This window comes from Phocoena sinus, chromosome 13 (assembly GCF_008692025.1).
Source record: "Phocoena sinus isolate mPhoSin1 chromosome 13, mPhoSin1.pri, whole genome shotgun sequence".
Classification (NCBI taxonomy): domain Eukaryota; kingdom Metazoa; phylum Chordata; class Mammalia; order Artiodactyla; family Phocoenidae; genus Phocoena; species Phocoena sinus.
This window is the reverse complement of record NC_045775.1, coordinates 19,674,653-19,688,771: the sequence shown is the minus strand read 5'-3', so window position 1 is coordinate 19,688,771 and position 14,119 is coordinate 19,674,653. Positions and strand designations below refer to the sequence as shown.

At 56.8% G+C, this 14,119-nt stretch overlaps 1 protein-coding gene across 4 annotated transcripts in view; it reads left to right on the top strand.

Moving 5' to 3' along the window:
* Positions 1 to 14,119, top strand: part of DNMT3A (DNA methyltransferase 3 alpha) — a 104,983-nt gene that overhangs the window by 40,998 nt on the left and 49,866 nt on the right. For 3 of the 4 annotated variants that reach the window (XM_032652327.1, XM_032652326.1, XM_032652330.1), the window contains exon 4: positions 13,599 to 13,869. In XM_032652327.1, coding sequence (XP_032508218.1) covers positions 13,599 to 13,869 — 271 coding nt within the window. Of the gene's footprint in view, positions 1 to 10,550; positions 10,649 to 13,598; positions 13,870 to 14,119 lie in introns of those variants that run through there. The other variant, XM_032652328.1, reaches the window with a different exon arrangement.

The window sequence follows — 14,119 nt, the reverse complement described above, 5'->3', positions numbered from 1 at the left end:
GTGAGTAGGGAAGAGACGCAGGCTGTGAAGAGAGGAGGAGGGCTGGGCACTGTAGAAGTCCAGTGGAAGTGTAGACCCCGGGCTTCCGGGTGCCATTGCCTCTGAATCGGGGTGGGGGGGACTCTGGGGTTGCCCAAGATGAGGCGTGCTCCGGAGGGCAAGGCCCGTGGGCGGCAGGAACGTGCCTTCCTTATGCCTTAAACTCAGAGGCAGAACAATAGTTATCTGCCAGCTGCAGCCACAGCTGGTTCCTTTCTTTTCGTCCCTTCCAGCTGAGAACGGGGAACTTGGAGCAAGAAGGTAAAAGGAGCCAGGAGCCCCGCATTTGTAACTCAGCCCTTCAAGGAAATGTTCTCAGCGGGGCAGGATTTTCCTCCTCGGGGCAGAGAGCAGGGTGAACGTGGCTGCAGTGAAAGGGGCAGCGGAGGGAGGGAGGGCGGGCTGCACCAGCTGGAGGTGAGGGGGGCTTCTTGGAGTCGGGAGCTCTGGGAATCTGCAGGGCACTGAAGTGCACCACTGCCACTTCTGCTTGGAGATTTGGAGGGGAGGGGGGAAGAAGCTAAGTCATTTAACTGGTAAGTAATTTTAAACACTTTAATATTAAAGCAGACATGGATATTTTATGGCCTGGAATGAAAAATTCACATGCAGTTGAAAGATAAAACGGGACTTCAAAGGAATTTTCAGCTTGCAGCAGACTCCAGGCTGCGCTCCCAGGTTCCCGGGGGTCCCTCCACTCTCCTCCCCACCCTCACAGGGCACCTGGCGGGAGAAGGTGGAGGGGCACAGTGCAGGCTGAGTCAGAGCCCACCTGTCATTCCGAATCTGAGCTGCACGTGTGCTCGAGATCGAGATCTGCAGCGCAAACTCCGCCTTTCCCTGGCTCGGGTGCTGGGGATGGGAGCCACCACCTGTAGCAAATGGGACCTGGCAGCCCTTTGACTCACATTTGTGAGTCCCTGGAACCAAAGGGAGGGAACATCACTGAGAGGTGGGGTGGGGCCCCAGGATCAGAGGGTGCAGGGAAATCAGGGGTAAGTGTGGAAGTGCGTCCAGAGATGGACGATGAGAGGGAAGAGGGGCACGGCCCGGTGGGTCATACACCCCTGGCCTGGAACAGTGCCCAGCATGGAAGGAAAAGCACTGTCTTTAAAATCCAACAGACCTGGGTTTAAATCCCAGCTCCGCCACAGACCACCTGTGTGACATTGAACAAGTCACTGCCCGAACCTTGGGTTCCCGTTCTGAAAAACAGAGATGATAAAAATGCATTCCTCCTAGACCCCTGTGAGAATTAAATGGGTTAAAACACCAAAGAGCCAGTGGTCAGCAAAGGTCGGTCCTGCCCTTACCCGAAACAGAAGCAGCAGCCCTGGATTTACTGCTTCCCAGCTGTGTGACCTTAGCAAGTTACTGAACCTCTCTGAACTTTTGCTTCCTCATTGGTAAAATACGGCTACTGGTAATACCTGCCCTGTCCACCTCCAGGGGTGCTGTGCAAACAGCAAAGTGGGCTCCAAATGCACAGGGCCAGCAGCGTCATAAACCGGCATCCCCACCCCCGGAGGGGCCAGTGGGCCAGGGGTCTGCAAGGCCTTTCGGGTGGGAGCCTGGCATCGGCCTCTCAGCAGCTCCAGTGGGCAGCGGTGCGCATCCCATGCAGGTCAGTGTGGATGTGGTCCAGTCCTAAGTGAGGCCCTGGGAAGGGAGAGAGTGCGTGGGGAGGCATGGGGCTGAGGCAGCTGTCGTGAAAGGGACGCCTTGCACGTAGAGGGGAACAGAGAACAGCCCGCAGATCTTCCCCGGCAGCAGGCCCGTGGACCCCAAGGGAGCCCACGTGGGGGAAGTTCGTGCTGCAGCTCAGGGCCAGCCCACGGTCTCCTGGGCCTCGGGCCACCTGGTTCACTTGTGGAGCAGGTGCTGGCCCAGGCCTCCACCCCTCCCCAGCCGAGGAGCACAGCAGGGAGGGCTTCAGGGGACCTGGCGCAGCTGTGGCCCTGGGAACAGATTGACCAGGGAGCTTTAAAGCAGCTGAGTGTGTGTCATCGAGCTAAGCCTGGAAACGGGGTGGGAGGGTGGGCTTGGCTCAAATCCTGGCAGGTGGAACAGAGGGAGCAGTGCTGGGAGTGCAAACATTTGTGCAAATGTTGCATATCCACTGCTGGACGGGGAGGGACGAGGTATATCCAGTGGTGTCCTCACCATCCCCCGGCCTGAGGCTGTGAAATCGTCTCCAGAATTTCCCCCAGGTCTGCCTGTCCCTGAGTGCCTTCCACTTTCTCCTGCTCCTGTGTCAGCCTCCTAGCTGCGCCCTCACCCAGATCAGGCCCCACCTGCCCCCAACATCTCTCTGGAACCCCCGGCCCTCTCTTTTTCGGTGACAAACACATTACACCTACTGAGCAGCTGCCAGATAAATAAGACTTATTTCCACCTAGTGTGCTAGAGGGGAGGCCGCTTGCGGTTACACTAAATACAGCCCGGGGCACGTCGCTTTCACCTAGGAGCTTTCTTCTCCTGGGACGAGACCTGGAGCCCTCCATTTGCCTCCCCCATGTGACCCCTCCTGCCTCTGCACTGCCGCTCAGCGTCCACCTCTTTTGCCAAGGAAACCCCGCCTCTTCGCTGCTCCCTGATCACCCCAAGCACGCTTGTCCCGCTGCCTCGTAAGCTGTTCTGCAGCCTTCCCTTCTCTCTACCTGCCCGGTATCACAGCCCACCAAGGCCTGTCTTGCAAATGAAGCCCAGGGCAGCCATCGTGACCCACGCTAGCTCTCCCTTTTGAACTGACTGTGAAATTAAAATGAACACTAAGAAGTAAGACAAGGTATCAGCCCACCAATCCCGGGCTTTGGTCCACACGCCTGACTGCGAAGCACCAATCTGCGAACTGTTTTGCTACCTGTCTGTACAGAACTTGAGAATCAGCATTTAGAAACCTTTATATCAATTTGATACTGTCGCCACATCCACAGTCATGATGTTGTGTTTTCCAAAAGTACCATTTCCTGGTGGATTGGGAGTTTTAAAAAACCTAAACCAAAGCCTGGCTTTTCACACAGAAAAGCTGGTGGAGAGACCTTGTCTCTTCCACCAGATCTGCCATTTAGAGGCACCCCCGTTGCACTGTCTGCCCACTCACTGAGGTCAGCGACCACGAAGAAAGGCTCAGGGTGGTGCAGCAGTCGATTGCCAGCAAGGGCTTTCTGCACCGTGACCTCATTTGATGCCAGCGACAAACCTGTGTGGGGTAGGTGGAGGCCGCTGGCATTACCATCCCCACATTCACACGAAGAGACTGAGGTTCAGAGAGGACGATCTGGACCTGGACTCCACACCTCCCGACTGCAGGGCCCACGGTGCTCATTCCCCCCTGCCGCTCCAGCCGCACCGTCTGGAAGACTGGGTATCCCCAATTCGCTTTAAGATAACATATGAAGGCAGGGCTGTTTGAAAAAGCGTGTAGACCTGGTCCAAAAAGCATCCAGAGAAAACAGAACTGAGCAGGGCAATTGACCCAAATACCAGGGAGCCTGCAGGTACGTGGGGAAGGCTGCAGCGGTCTGAGGAGTGAGCAGTGGGCCCATTTCAACCGGGCGGCGGGGTTGGTCTGTGGCACTGGCCTCAGCGGCGGAGCAGCAACAGGAAACAGGAAGCCGGCCTCAGGGCTGGGCGGAGCCTAGAAAGGGAGCTGGCACCTGGGTGCAGGGCCTGCTGGCTGGCCAGTACCCACAACCAGAGGACGGGACAGCAGCCTGCAGGGCTGGTCCCTGCTGGCCAGAGAGTGTGGGCCTGTGTGTGGGTGTGAGCGTCGGCTGGGAGGAAGAGGCATCTTCCTGTTCACCGGCTCCGAGGACGTTGCTGAGTAACAAGTGAGGGTGTCCGAAGCCGGTTCCTGCCTGCTCACAGACCCAGACTGCCCCGCGACCGCCTTTGTCCTATGTGCTGGTTACCGCTGGGGCTCCAGGAGGGACAGTATCTGCCCTTGCCCGCCAGACCCTGGGGTGGGGACCGGCCTTTCAGGGCTCCCTGCCCTGTTTACTAGGTATATGCACTTATTCATTGAAAATTTATATTCATCAACTTCCTCCAGGGTTATTTTTGCTCAGTGGGAGCACTCTGAGGTCACCTCTTGCTAAGAATAACCCAGAAAGGGGGGGAGGGGGAGGGGAGGAGGGGGAGAGGGCTGGGAGCAGGCACCGAGCTCAGCCAGACCCGCTGCTGCGTAACTCACTCCTCACTCCTCGCTGGAGGCTGAGCCTCCGTCGTAACGCCTGAGTGAGTGAGTTCCTGAGGGCCAAACGGCTCCACGTCAAAGCAGAAGACTTGTGCTGTAAGCTGTGTGAAGCCGGGGGACCGTTCCACTGCAGCTTAAGCCAGCCGAGTATCGTCTCACTCAGTTATTCGGCCTTTGCAGTGTTGGCTCATTTTCCCAACTAATATGACCGTTCGATTCTTAAGACAGAACTCAAATCCCCTCTTTGTGTCCGGGTTAGAAGGGCTCCCTCACTAACCCCTGGAACCTTGACTCGGTGACTTGGTGCCCCTTGTTTTTATGCACGAAACTTCCTGAAAGGGCATCTCCCATTCCTGGGCCCCGGCCCCTCACGGGGCATCCCTGCCTGTGACCTGCGTGGGCCCACTGCTGCCTGTTCGCCTGTGTCGTCATGCTTTTGAAGGTGTGGGGAAAACAGGGCTGTCAGACATCTCGCGAGGTTAGAGACTTGCCTTGTAACTGTGCCATGCAGACTCCTCTGCCCATTCCCGCAGCTGATCACGTCAAACCAGCGCTCACAGAGCCATGCAGTACCCCAAGAGCCTGGCCCGTGGTCTGCACCTGAAGTGCGCTCACAGAGCCATGCAGTACCCCAAGAGCCTGGCCCGCGGTCTGCACCTGAAGTGCGCTCACAGAGCCATGCAGTACCCCAAGAGCCTGGCCCGTGGTCTGCACCTGAAGTGCGCTCACAGAGCCATGCAGTACCCCAAGAGCCTGGCCCGTGGTCTGCACCTGAAGTGCCGAAGACATGTTGGTGGGAGGGGCTGGACTTGGGCCTTCGAAGGGAGGTGACGTGTGGCAGGGGAAAGTGGGAGGTTTCCCCACCTAGGACCTTCCTGAGCAGCGTATGCAGGGACGAATGTGCGCGGGGATGGGTGTGCTTGGGGGAGGCCAGACCGTGCGCAGACTGGCTTGGCTGAGTGGACGAGGGTTTCATTTACAAAAACCTTTGATCTTGGGTGGAGAGGTAGTTTGCAGACAGCCTGAGCGTTTATATTTTATCCTCTCAAAAATGTGCTGTGTTTATCTGGAGGATTTTTGAGACGGTGGGAGGTGTGAAGTGATGGGCGTCATGTTTTGGGAAGCTCACTCTGGCATCCGTGAGCATGATGGGTTGAGCACAAGAGAATGCAGGGAGATAGGATGGGGTACATTGGGGCCAAAAAATGCCCCCAGAGCCTGTTGGGGGGCGGCCATGATGGGACAGAATTGGCAGGGCCTGCAGTCCTGGGCTGCGGACCAGGGAGAGGGAGGAAGGTGCTGCCAGCCCCCAGGGCCAGTGGCAGTGGTATTGTCAGAGATGGAGACTTCTGGAAGGGAGCAGGTTTGGCAGGGGCCCTTTCCAGAGGCTGATCTACTTATCTGGTCTTATTGGGGGAGCATCTGAGTGAAATCCCAGACTCTCCATTTTGTTTTTCCAAAAACCCCTGTTTATTTTCATCCCTCCCCGGTCCCTTCCCCAGAGCCACATGTTCCAGGCCCTCTCCAGCAAGAGGGGTTCATTCCCTCCGGTCCCTAGCCCCGTGGGCTTCCTAGGACCCCGTGGGCGTCTCCGGAGCCCGAGCTGCACCTGCCCCTCTCCCGCTGCTGCAGGGACCTTCCGCACACACATCTGGGCAGAGTTATTGACGTCGGTCTTCTTTCATCATCCTCACCTAGAGAATTTTGTGCGTTTCAGTCCTGCCACCTCAAGAAAGATATACAGAGATGGAAAAGCTCCAGGGAAGGGCAGCTAAATCGATGAAGGGGAAGGCAAGGCAGCCTAGTGAGGACAGACAAGAGAGCTTATGGCTCTCCAGTCTGGAGAGACGAAGCTGAGCGGGGATGTGATTAAAGCTATGAAGTCACACTGTAGGGTGGGGCAGGATGAGCATTGCCCCAGCGGGGGTGGGCGGGGGTGGGGAGACACACATCAGAAACTTTAGAAAGGTTCGTGAAGCATAGACAAGAAAGCACCATTTTCCATGCTGAGTTCCCTTCTCACCCAGCCTGTCACCCTAGGCCTGGATGTAGAGGTTGAAAACAGAAAAAAACTGCGAAAGAGGTTTACTTAAATACGACCTGGATCTTCTCTACATAATGGCTTTTTCAAGGGAGGCTCCAGCTCACCCTGAAATCCTTTGAGGTTGACTTCAAAGAGCACAGTCAGGCTCTCTTCCAGGTGGACAGGTGTCCCTGCTGGAAGCGGAACCCCGGATGGGCCGCCACTCACCAGGCATGCTAGTTCTTGCATCCATTTGTCACAGCTAGCAGGGGCCCCGACTGAGTGACCTCTAAGACTTCGCCACACCCTGAAGTTCTCTCCTTAGTCCTGAGTCCCTCTTCTCTCTCTCTCTCTCTCTCTCTCTCTCTCTCACACACACACACACACACACACACACACACGCTGGAGAGATCTCTGGAGAGGAGGGTGGGAAAGAAGCTCCCAGCCTCAGGGGTGAGAGAAATGGTGGCACCTAGAAGTCATACCCAAGCTGGGGTCAGACTTGCCAGAGTTGGCCCTCTTTGGCCTCTGGTCCTTCTGTCCCTTGACCCCACTGGTGGCCCTTTTGGCCACTCCACTAGGGAAAAGGAAATTGGAAGGGTCAAGGTCCTGGTTCCAAAGTCTTGGGGTCCGACTCCATTCACCCCAGGAAGGCTGAGCAGGGAGGCATGTGGGCCTCTCTTGGGAGTGGGCGTGGGGGACCTCTCTGGCTCTCCCTGCCTCAAGGCCACTTCCGGCCGATCAGAGCAGTGGGCTGCCAGGGGAAGGGGCTGCAGGAAGGCCTGGGGCAGAGGAGACTGGGGAGCCTGGGCCCAATGCCAACGCTTAGGGGACAGGGCTGCCCCACTTATGTGGACGGTTTGGCTGTTTCCTGAAACGAGAGTCAACCTGGGAAAATCCAGGGCATTGGCGGCGAGCTGAAGGGTCTGCGAGGGACGGGAGTGAACGGAGGGTGCGGGTGGAGGGGGTTGTTTGCGTGTTTTTGTTGACATCATTCTGGGGCATCTGAGCACATCTCTGCGGCTGGTGAGCGGGTGTCTCTGGGCCATGGTGAACCCCTTGTGTGTCTGTGCATGTGATTGCGTCTCTGTGTGTCTTTAATCAAGAGGCCATAGCTGGCCAGACGCCAGGGTCCCCGGCTGGCATAGAGCTGAGCGTTCCAAGTGCCTTAAAGGCACAATGGCGATGAGGGGGGAGGAGGGAGGGCAGGAAGGCTGGGGAGGGCGAGGTGAGGCCATCCCACATCTGCCAGCCTCTGGGCCTCTCCCCGCCGGAGCTCCCCTGGGGTCTGGGGGCAAAGACCCCTTTCAGCGGCCGCTCCTGGCACAGGAGGAGAGGGTGAGTCAGGTGCCCAGAGCCAGGCCAGAACGTGGCTCCAACCTCCAGGGCCTTGCAGTGGTAGACACAGGGTCCCAGGTCGCCCCCCTCCACACCTGGGCCCAGGTAAGCCTGCGCCCTGGGCTGTGCTGGAGAGCTGACCCGGGGCCCTGTCTCCCTTGTATCATTTTCCTCGCCTCTTAGCTTTCGTGTGCAGGTATCATACCTGTCAAACAGGCCTCAAAATCCCTTTCCTATTTGGAGCCCCGGCACTCTGCCCCACCTTGGAAGACGAGGCCTCCCTTCCTGAGGGAGGGTTGGAGTTCTGGGGTCTGGTCCAGACATCCAGAAAAGGGGGAGGGGAAGGGGGCAGGGTGGGCAGCTGGGGGACTGGCTTTGGCCTGGACAGGTTCACTGCAGGAGGTTCCTTCTGGCTGTGCCTCTGGCCTTTCCCTGTGGTGGCTGCTGCCTGGGAAACAGCTGCAGCCTTTCCCTGGCCCTGCTCAGGCACATCAAAGCCTCCTTTTCCCTCCTTGGATCCCTTGGGATTTGAGGTTGGGCTTTTCCTGAGACTCAACCCAGAGCGGGTGGCTAGCTTTCAAATGCCTCTCCTGTACCTGGGTCATTTTGGAAGCTTTACCACTTAGAAGGTGTGTGACCTGAGGCAGACCTTGGAGACCTTTTCCTTGGAAAAGTGAGAGTAACACCAACCCATCAGGATAATTGGGATAATTAAGTCGATCAATTGTATAAGCATAGCTATGCCGAGTCCTCTGCTTAGCACCGGGGAGCTGTCAGTGGAGTGGTTGGAAGGAAGAGAAATAAAAAGTTAAATAAGGCAAAGCTCACAGTCTAGGAGGGAGACACACAGTAAACAAATAATTAGGTAACATGTGAGGAGTGCTCTAATGAGATAGGGTGTGAAAGTGCTTTGTAAACAAATGTGGTATGCGGTGGGCTAGGGGATGTGAGTGAATGCTGGGGTGAACTTAAGGGCCAGGCTCCACAGGGGCTTTGGGGGTGTTGGGGGCAAGGCTGAGGGTTCCAAAGACCAGGGCCTGGCACAAATACCACCCGGGGTGGTGTGTGTGAGAGACAGACAGACGGACAGACAGATTTTAAAATGTTCCTTAGAAGACGGAAAGTAGAATAGTGGTTGCAGGGGCGTGGGGGTGGGGGTGGGGGTGGGGAATTTCGTTTAATGGGTACAAGAGTCTCAGTTTGGGATGATGAAAAGTTTTCAAGATGGACAGTGTTAATGGTTGTACAACAGTGTGAATGTACTTAATTTCATTGAATTGTACACTTGAAAACGGGTAAAATGGTGGGGTTGATGTTGCATATATTTTACCAAAACTTTTTTTTGTTTTAAAAAAATGGTCCCTGGAAAAAGTCCCCGGTCTGCACCCCCGTCCTCAGCCCAGGGCTTTTCAACAACAGCACCATCCACGTTTGGGGCTGCATAATTTTTGTGGTGAGGGCTGTCCCCTACCCACCAGAAGCCACTGTCTGTCCCCCCAGACCACAGTGCGGTGACCAAAAGCGTCTCAGACACATTGCCAAATGTCCTCTGCGGGGCAAAATTGCCCCCAGCTGAGAACCACTGCCTTCACTGCTTGGAATGAGCTGCTCGCAGGAGGGGCCCGAGGAGCAGGTGGGCAACAGAGAAGCAGGAGGCATTTCCCTGGCGTGGAGGGGTCTTGCCTGGAAGGAAGGCAAGGATCGGCAAACTCTGAGGGGCCCCGGGAGGTGGGCCCGGGCGGGGTTAGGCGCACGGTGGGAACAGACTCTGCGTGATCCGTTGTGTCCACCACCCCAGGGAGGAGAAGTGAGGGGGCCCGTGGCTGCCGTTCCCATTCTGCCTCCACTCCCGCCCTCTTCCCGTACCCCACAGGTGAGAAGAAGGGGAGTGCAAACTGTCACCTCTAGCTGCTGGCGGTGCCTTCTACAGGGACCAGGGGCTTCTGCTGCTACCCCTCCCCGCCACGGGAACAATGAGTGTCTCAGGGTGTGCCGTGTCTCCTTTCAAGGCAACTGTAAAGAATAAAAGCAAACAGAAACAGGATTTTTAACAGTTACACTTGACATGAACAAAGTTGAAACTCCCTCTAGACGTGTGAACTGGATGCTCTCACTCATAACCTGGTCTTTGGCATTAAGGGATCAATTATGACTACTGAACACCCGCCAGGTGCCCTACTCCGCACCCAGTCTAACGTAATAAAGCGAGTCCCTGCCTCTAGGAGGTGACAAGCTAATGGGGGGTGGGGGGAAAGGAGGGCACAGGCCTGGCTGGGGTGGCCACTCCTAGTGGCTTCCAGGTCTGCTCTTCTCACCTGAGATGCCCTTTTAGGGAGCACCCGGCTCCTCCCTGGAGATTTAGAGTTGCGTCAGTCCATTTGCCTGTGGACCTCCTTCCTTCCTCCTCTCAGTGGTTTCTTCTGGGTGGATCTGACCTGCCCAGTTACCCTGAACTCCAGAGAGGGCCAGTGAGGGGCCACTACTGGCCATGTGTGTGGGGGGTTCTTGATGGGTAAGATGGATCAAGGGTTGACCGTGGCAAGAGTCAGCAGCTCCCCTAAGCCCAGAGCTTTGGTCAACTCAGGGTCATCCACAACCAGAGAGGGCGGGCAATGGGGGATGGGCTGGTCGGGAGGAAAGGAGGGAGAGGACTCGTGAGATTGGGGTAGATTTCAGCCTGCTGAGCTACCCCCGGGGCTGGAGCTGTGCAGGGTGCTCCCCTACCCCTCATCCGCCCACCTCGGGAAGGATGGCGTGTCTCATGCTGCAGACGGGTCCTCCAGGGCAGGCCTGGGAGGGGTGCCCGATCAGGGTGGGTTGGGACCCTGGGGCTGGGTTGAGTCTCGGAGCAGGTACTCCTGGGTCTCTATGCTATGGAGCTGGCAGTCAACAGGAAGTGAGTCCCAGGGTGAGAAGAGGCCGTGTGGTCCCCGGGCAGGAAGTGAGTGACAGCGGAGTTGTCTGAGCAGTTTGTGAGGCTGGGAGCCTGCCTCGACTTGAGGTGTCTGTGGGGAAGCAAGTGGCTAGAGGAAAGGAGGACCACGGCCATGGTAAGAGATTGGCACTGGCCCAAACTTCTCAGCCTGCGTTGGCCAGCGGGATCCCCGACCCACCTCCCTGGGAGTGCCGCGTTTGGGGCTCTGTGGCGCTGGCACAGCCGGGCCTGAGGGTAGCAGTGGGGGCCCAGGCATGCCTGGCTCTCTGGGTTGCCTGGGCCACCTGACCCTCTCACACACTGGAGCCTCGAGGAATGAGAGGATTTATCCAGGGAGGGGAATTCTAGGGAGCCTGCTGGCTTGAGCGGGGAGGTGGGAAAGACCTTCTGAGTCCTGAACAGGGTGTGTGGGTCCTGACACCTGGGGATGGCAGCTGAAGAGAAAGACAGGGCCTGGCTGCTCCCCTGGCCGTCCTGCGTTTGGCCTCCTGGCTCTGCCGGCCTCGGCCCCAAGTGCCCAACCCTAGTGGAGGACTTCTCCCTTCCGCCAGAGGCCAGAGGCCTCGTCTTCCCCTTGCTGCGGCCCCCACCCCTGCTGCTGAGCCGCGCACACGTTTGTAGCTTTCTGTGGGAGGTTTTCTTCCTGGAAGCAGGCCTGCCCCCGGCCGTCCCACACAGCCCTCCACACGGCCAGGAGAGCAGGCTGGCAAGGCCGCGCGTTCCCTCTGCTCGCCCTCAGCTTCTCCGTGTAGGGACTCGTCCAGGGAGGACGCTGGCTTTTATTTTTGTTATTTTTTAACAAGGCCCACGTCCCTATTCGCCACCTCGGGGGTTTCCTCACCATACAACAGTGGGCTCAGAGTTGAGATCGTAGATCCTTGGAGCAGAAGCAGCCTTGAAGGCGGCCGGGCCTTGCAGGGAGGGTCTGGGGAAACCAGTGCTCTCTCAGGCTTTGGGGGGTGCTTCAGGGATACAACTCTCTGGAGGGAATTTGGCAGGATCTACTCACACATGGATGGGCAGGCCCTCTCCCCCCGGCCAGTCCACTTCTGGGACTCTGGCCTACAGAAATCCACAGGTGCACAGAGCTGTTAAGTGCAAGGGGTTCACTGCAGGAGAAAGCAAACCAGCCCAAAGGCCCACCATTAGGAGATGGTTGGAATAAATTAAGGAGCATCCATTCGATAGAACGCTTAGCAGCTGAGACAGAATGAGCCCGATCCATATGCACTGGTATGGAGTGATGCCCGCTGTGCTTGCTAAGTGAAAAAGCAAGTTGCAGAACAGGATAAGTCGTATGATCCCTTCTTAGGGGAAAAAAAAACCTGGATCTGGATGTGTGTATAAATACATGTGTATAAACATGTAACTTACACATGATTGTAGATGCATAGAAAAAAAGTCGAGAAAAGCTACTTGCCAAACTGTTAACAAGCAATTTAAAAAAATCTTTTCTTAAATTTATTTATTTAGTTTTTGGCTGCACTGGGTCTTCGTTGCTGCGTGCGGGCTTTCTCAAGTTGCAGCGAGTGGGGGCTACTCTTCGTTGTGGTGCGTGGGCTTCTCAGTGCAGTGGCTTCTCTTGTTGCCGAGCACAGGCTCTAGAGTGCGCGGGCTTCAGTAGTTGCGGCATGCAGGCTCAGTAGTTGTGGCACGCAGGCTCGGTAGTTGTGGCGCACGGGCTTAGTTGCTCCGCGGCATGTGGGCTCCTCCCGGACCAGGGCTCGAACCCGTGTCCCCTGCATTGGCAGGCGGATTCTTAACCACTGCGCCACCAGGGAAGCCCCAAACTGTTAATAATGGCTCACCTGTGGGGAGTGATTTTGGAGGCACAGAAGTGAAATAGGAGCTTTAACCTTTTAATACTACTCACTTTTGTGTGGTTTGAGTTTTTATAATATGTGTGTCTGACTTTTATAAACAGAAAAAAAACTTGAAAAGAAGGAAACCCTCCATTGGTCTAGCCTAGTCATCTCACCTTACAGGTGGGGAAACTGAGGCGCCCTCTTGAGCGGCACCTTCCTGAGGTGTTTGCTGAGCTGGTGCCACTCCCGCCCTTCTCCAGGCGGCTGATCTGCAGGGGAGCCGATGGGTAGGGCTGCTGGGGGCGGCCTGGTGCCCGCGGATGTGGCAGAGCGCCAAGTATAGGGGACTCTTGTCTCTCCTGCCCCAAGAGGACACCTTCGTTCCTTCTGCTGTGTCCTGGCCTACCTGCCCCCAGATGACCAAGGACCAAGTGCTGGCCACGCTCTGTCCTCACAAAGTGTGTGGCCTCAAGCTAATCACAAAATTCTCTGAGAGCCTCCCCAGGGAGGTCGAGTGGCTCTGAGGGGTAACGGGTGAGGAGCTTTTGCCCACCATGCAGTGACACTTACGAAGGACGGTTATGACAAATCTCAGTGTGATTCTTGTAGCAAGCTCAGTTCTGAGACTCTTGGGAACAAAGCAAGACACTTCCTCTTGGAGGGGAGCATGGCGCCGCGTGCTAGGGAGGGTTCCTGCAGAGACTGCGGTTGCTGGCTGGGGCCTTGGCTCTCCTGGGGTCTGAGCGCCCAGGAAAGGCTCTGGGCCAAAGCCGAGGGAGGGACCTGTGCTAGGCTTTGGGGCCCAGAGGAGGCCCTCCTTCACCCTCACACTCCACCTGGCCAGGCAGCAGCTCGAGAGACCAAGAGGAGGGGTCCTGGTTTGAAGTAGGGATAGTGTGAGGAGATCTGTTTTCAGTAGAGGCCACAGAGAAGACTTGGGCACCCTCTGTCACCTCAGTGAGTGGGAATGGCCTGGCTGGGGCGCAGCTGGCAGTGGGACCAGGCTGTTAAACCTGCTCGGTTTCTTCTCCCGTTTTCTTAACTGGAGTCCACAGACCTCTTGACTTCAGGGGGTCAGGCCTGTGAACCCCTTGAATCTGAGAGGACACCTGTGAGTGTATTTGACTCCATAAACATTTATGTGAACACAGTTTTCTGGACAGCGGTTGTATAATTTTCACCAGAATCTCAGATGGGTCAGTGATGCAAAAGGGGCTAAAACCACTGGTCTTAATTCTCCCCTCACGTTTATCTTTCCAGGTGGAAAGCAGTGACACGCCGAAGGACCCCGCCGTGACCTCCAAGTCCCCGTCCATGGCCCAAGACTCAGGCCCCTCAGAGCTGTTACCCAACGGGGACTTGGAGAAGCGGAGTGAGCCCCAGCCAGAGGAGGGGAGCCCCGCTGGGGGGCAGAAGGGCGGGGCCCCAGCAGAGGGAGAGGGTGCAGCTGAGACCCCGCCCGAAGCCTCCAGAGCCGTGGAGAATGGCTGCTGCACCCCCAAGGATGGCCGGGGAGCCCCTGCAGAAGAGGGTAAGTCCTGGGCAAAAGCAGGGCAGCCTCTGCTGGGCTGGCTGGGATCCCCCTGAGGGTTAGAACCTCGGGGCTTAGTGGGTCCCAGGAGGCCTGGGCTGGGCACGGTAGCGGAAGGTCTGCTTGCCAAAGCTGTGCCCTGCAGGCTGGATACAGCCTGCACACATTTTTGATTTGGCCCATGTAGTATTTTAAACATTAAAAAAAATGAGTTGCCAGTATTTAAGAATCAAGAAATTTCACATGAAAA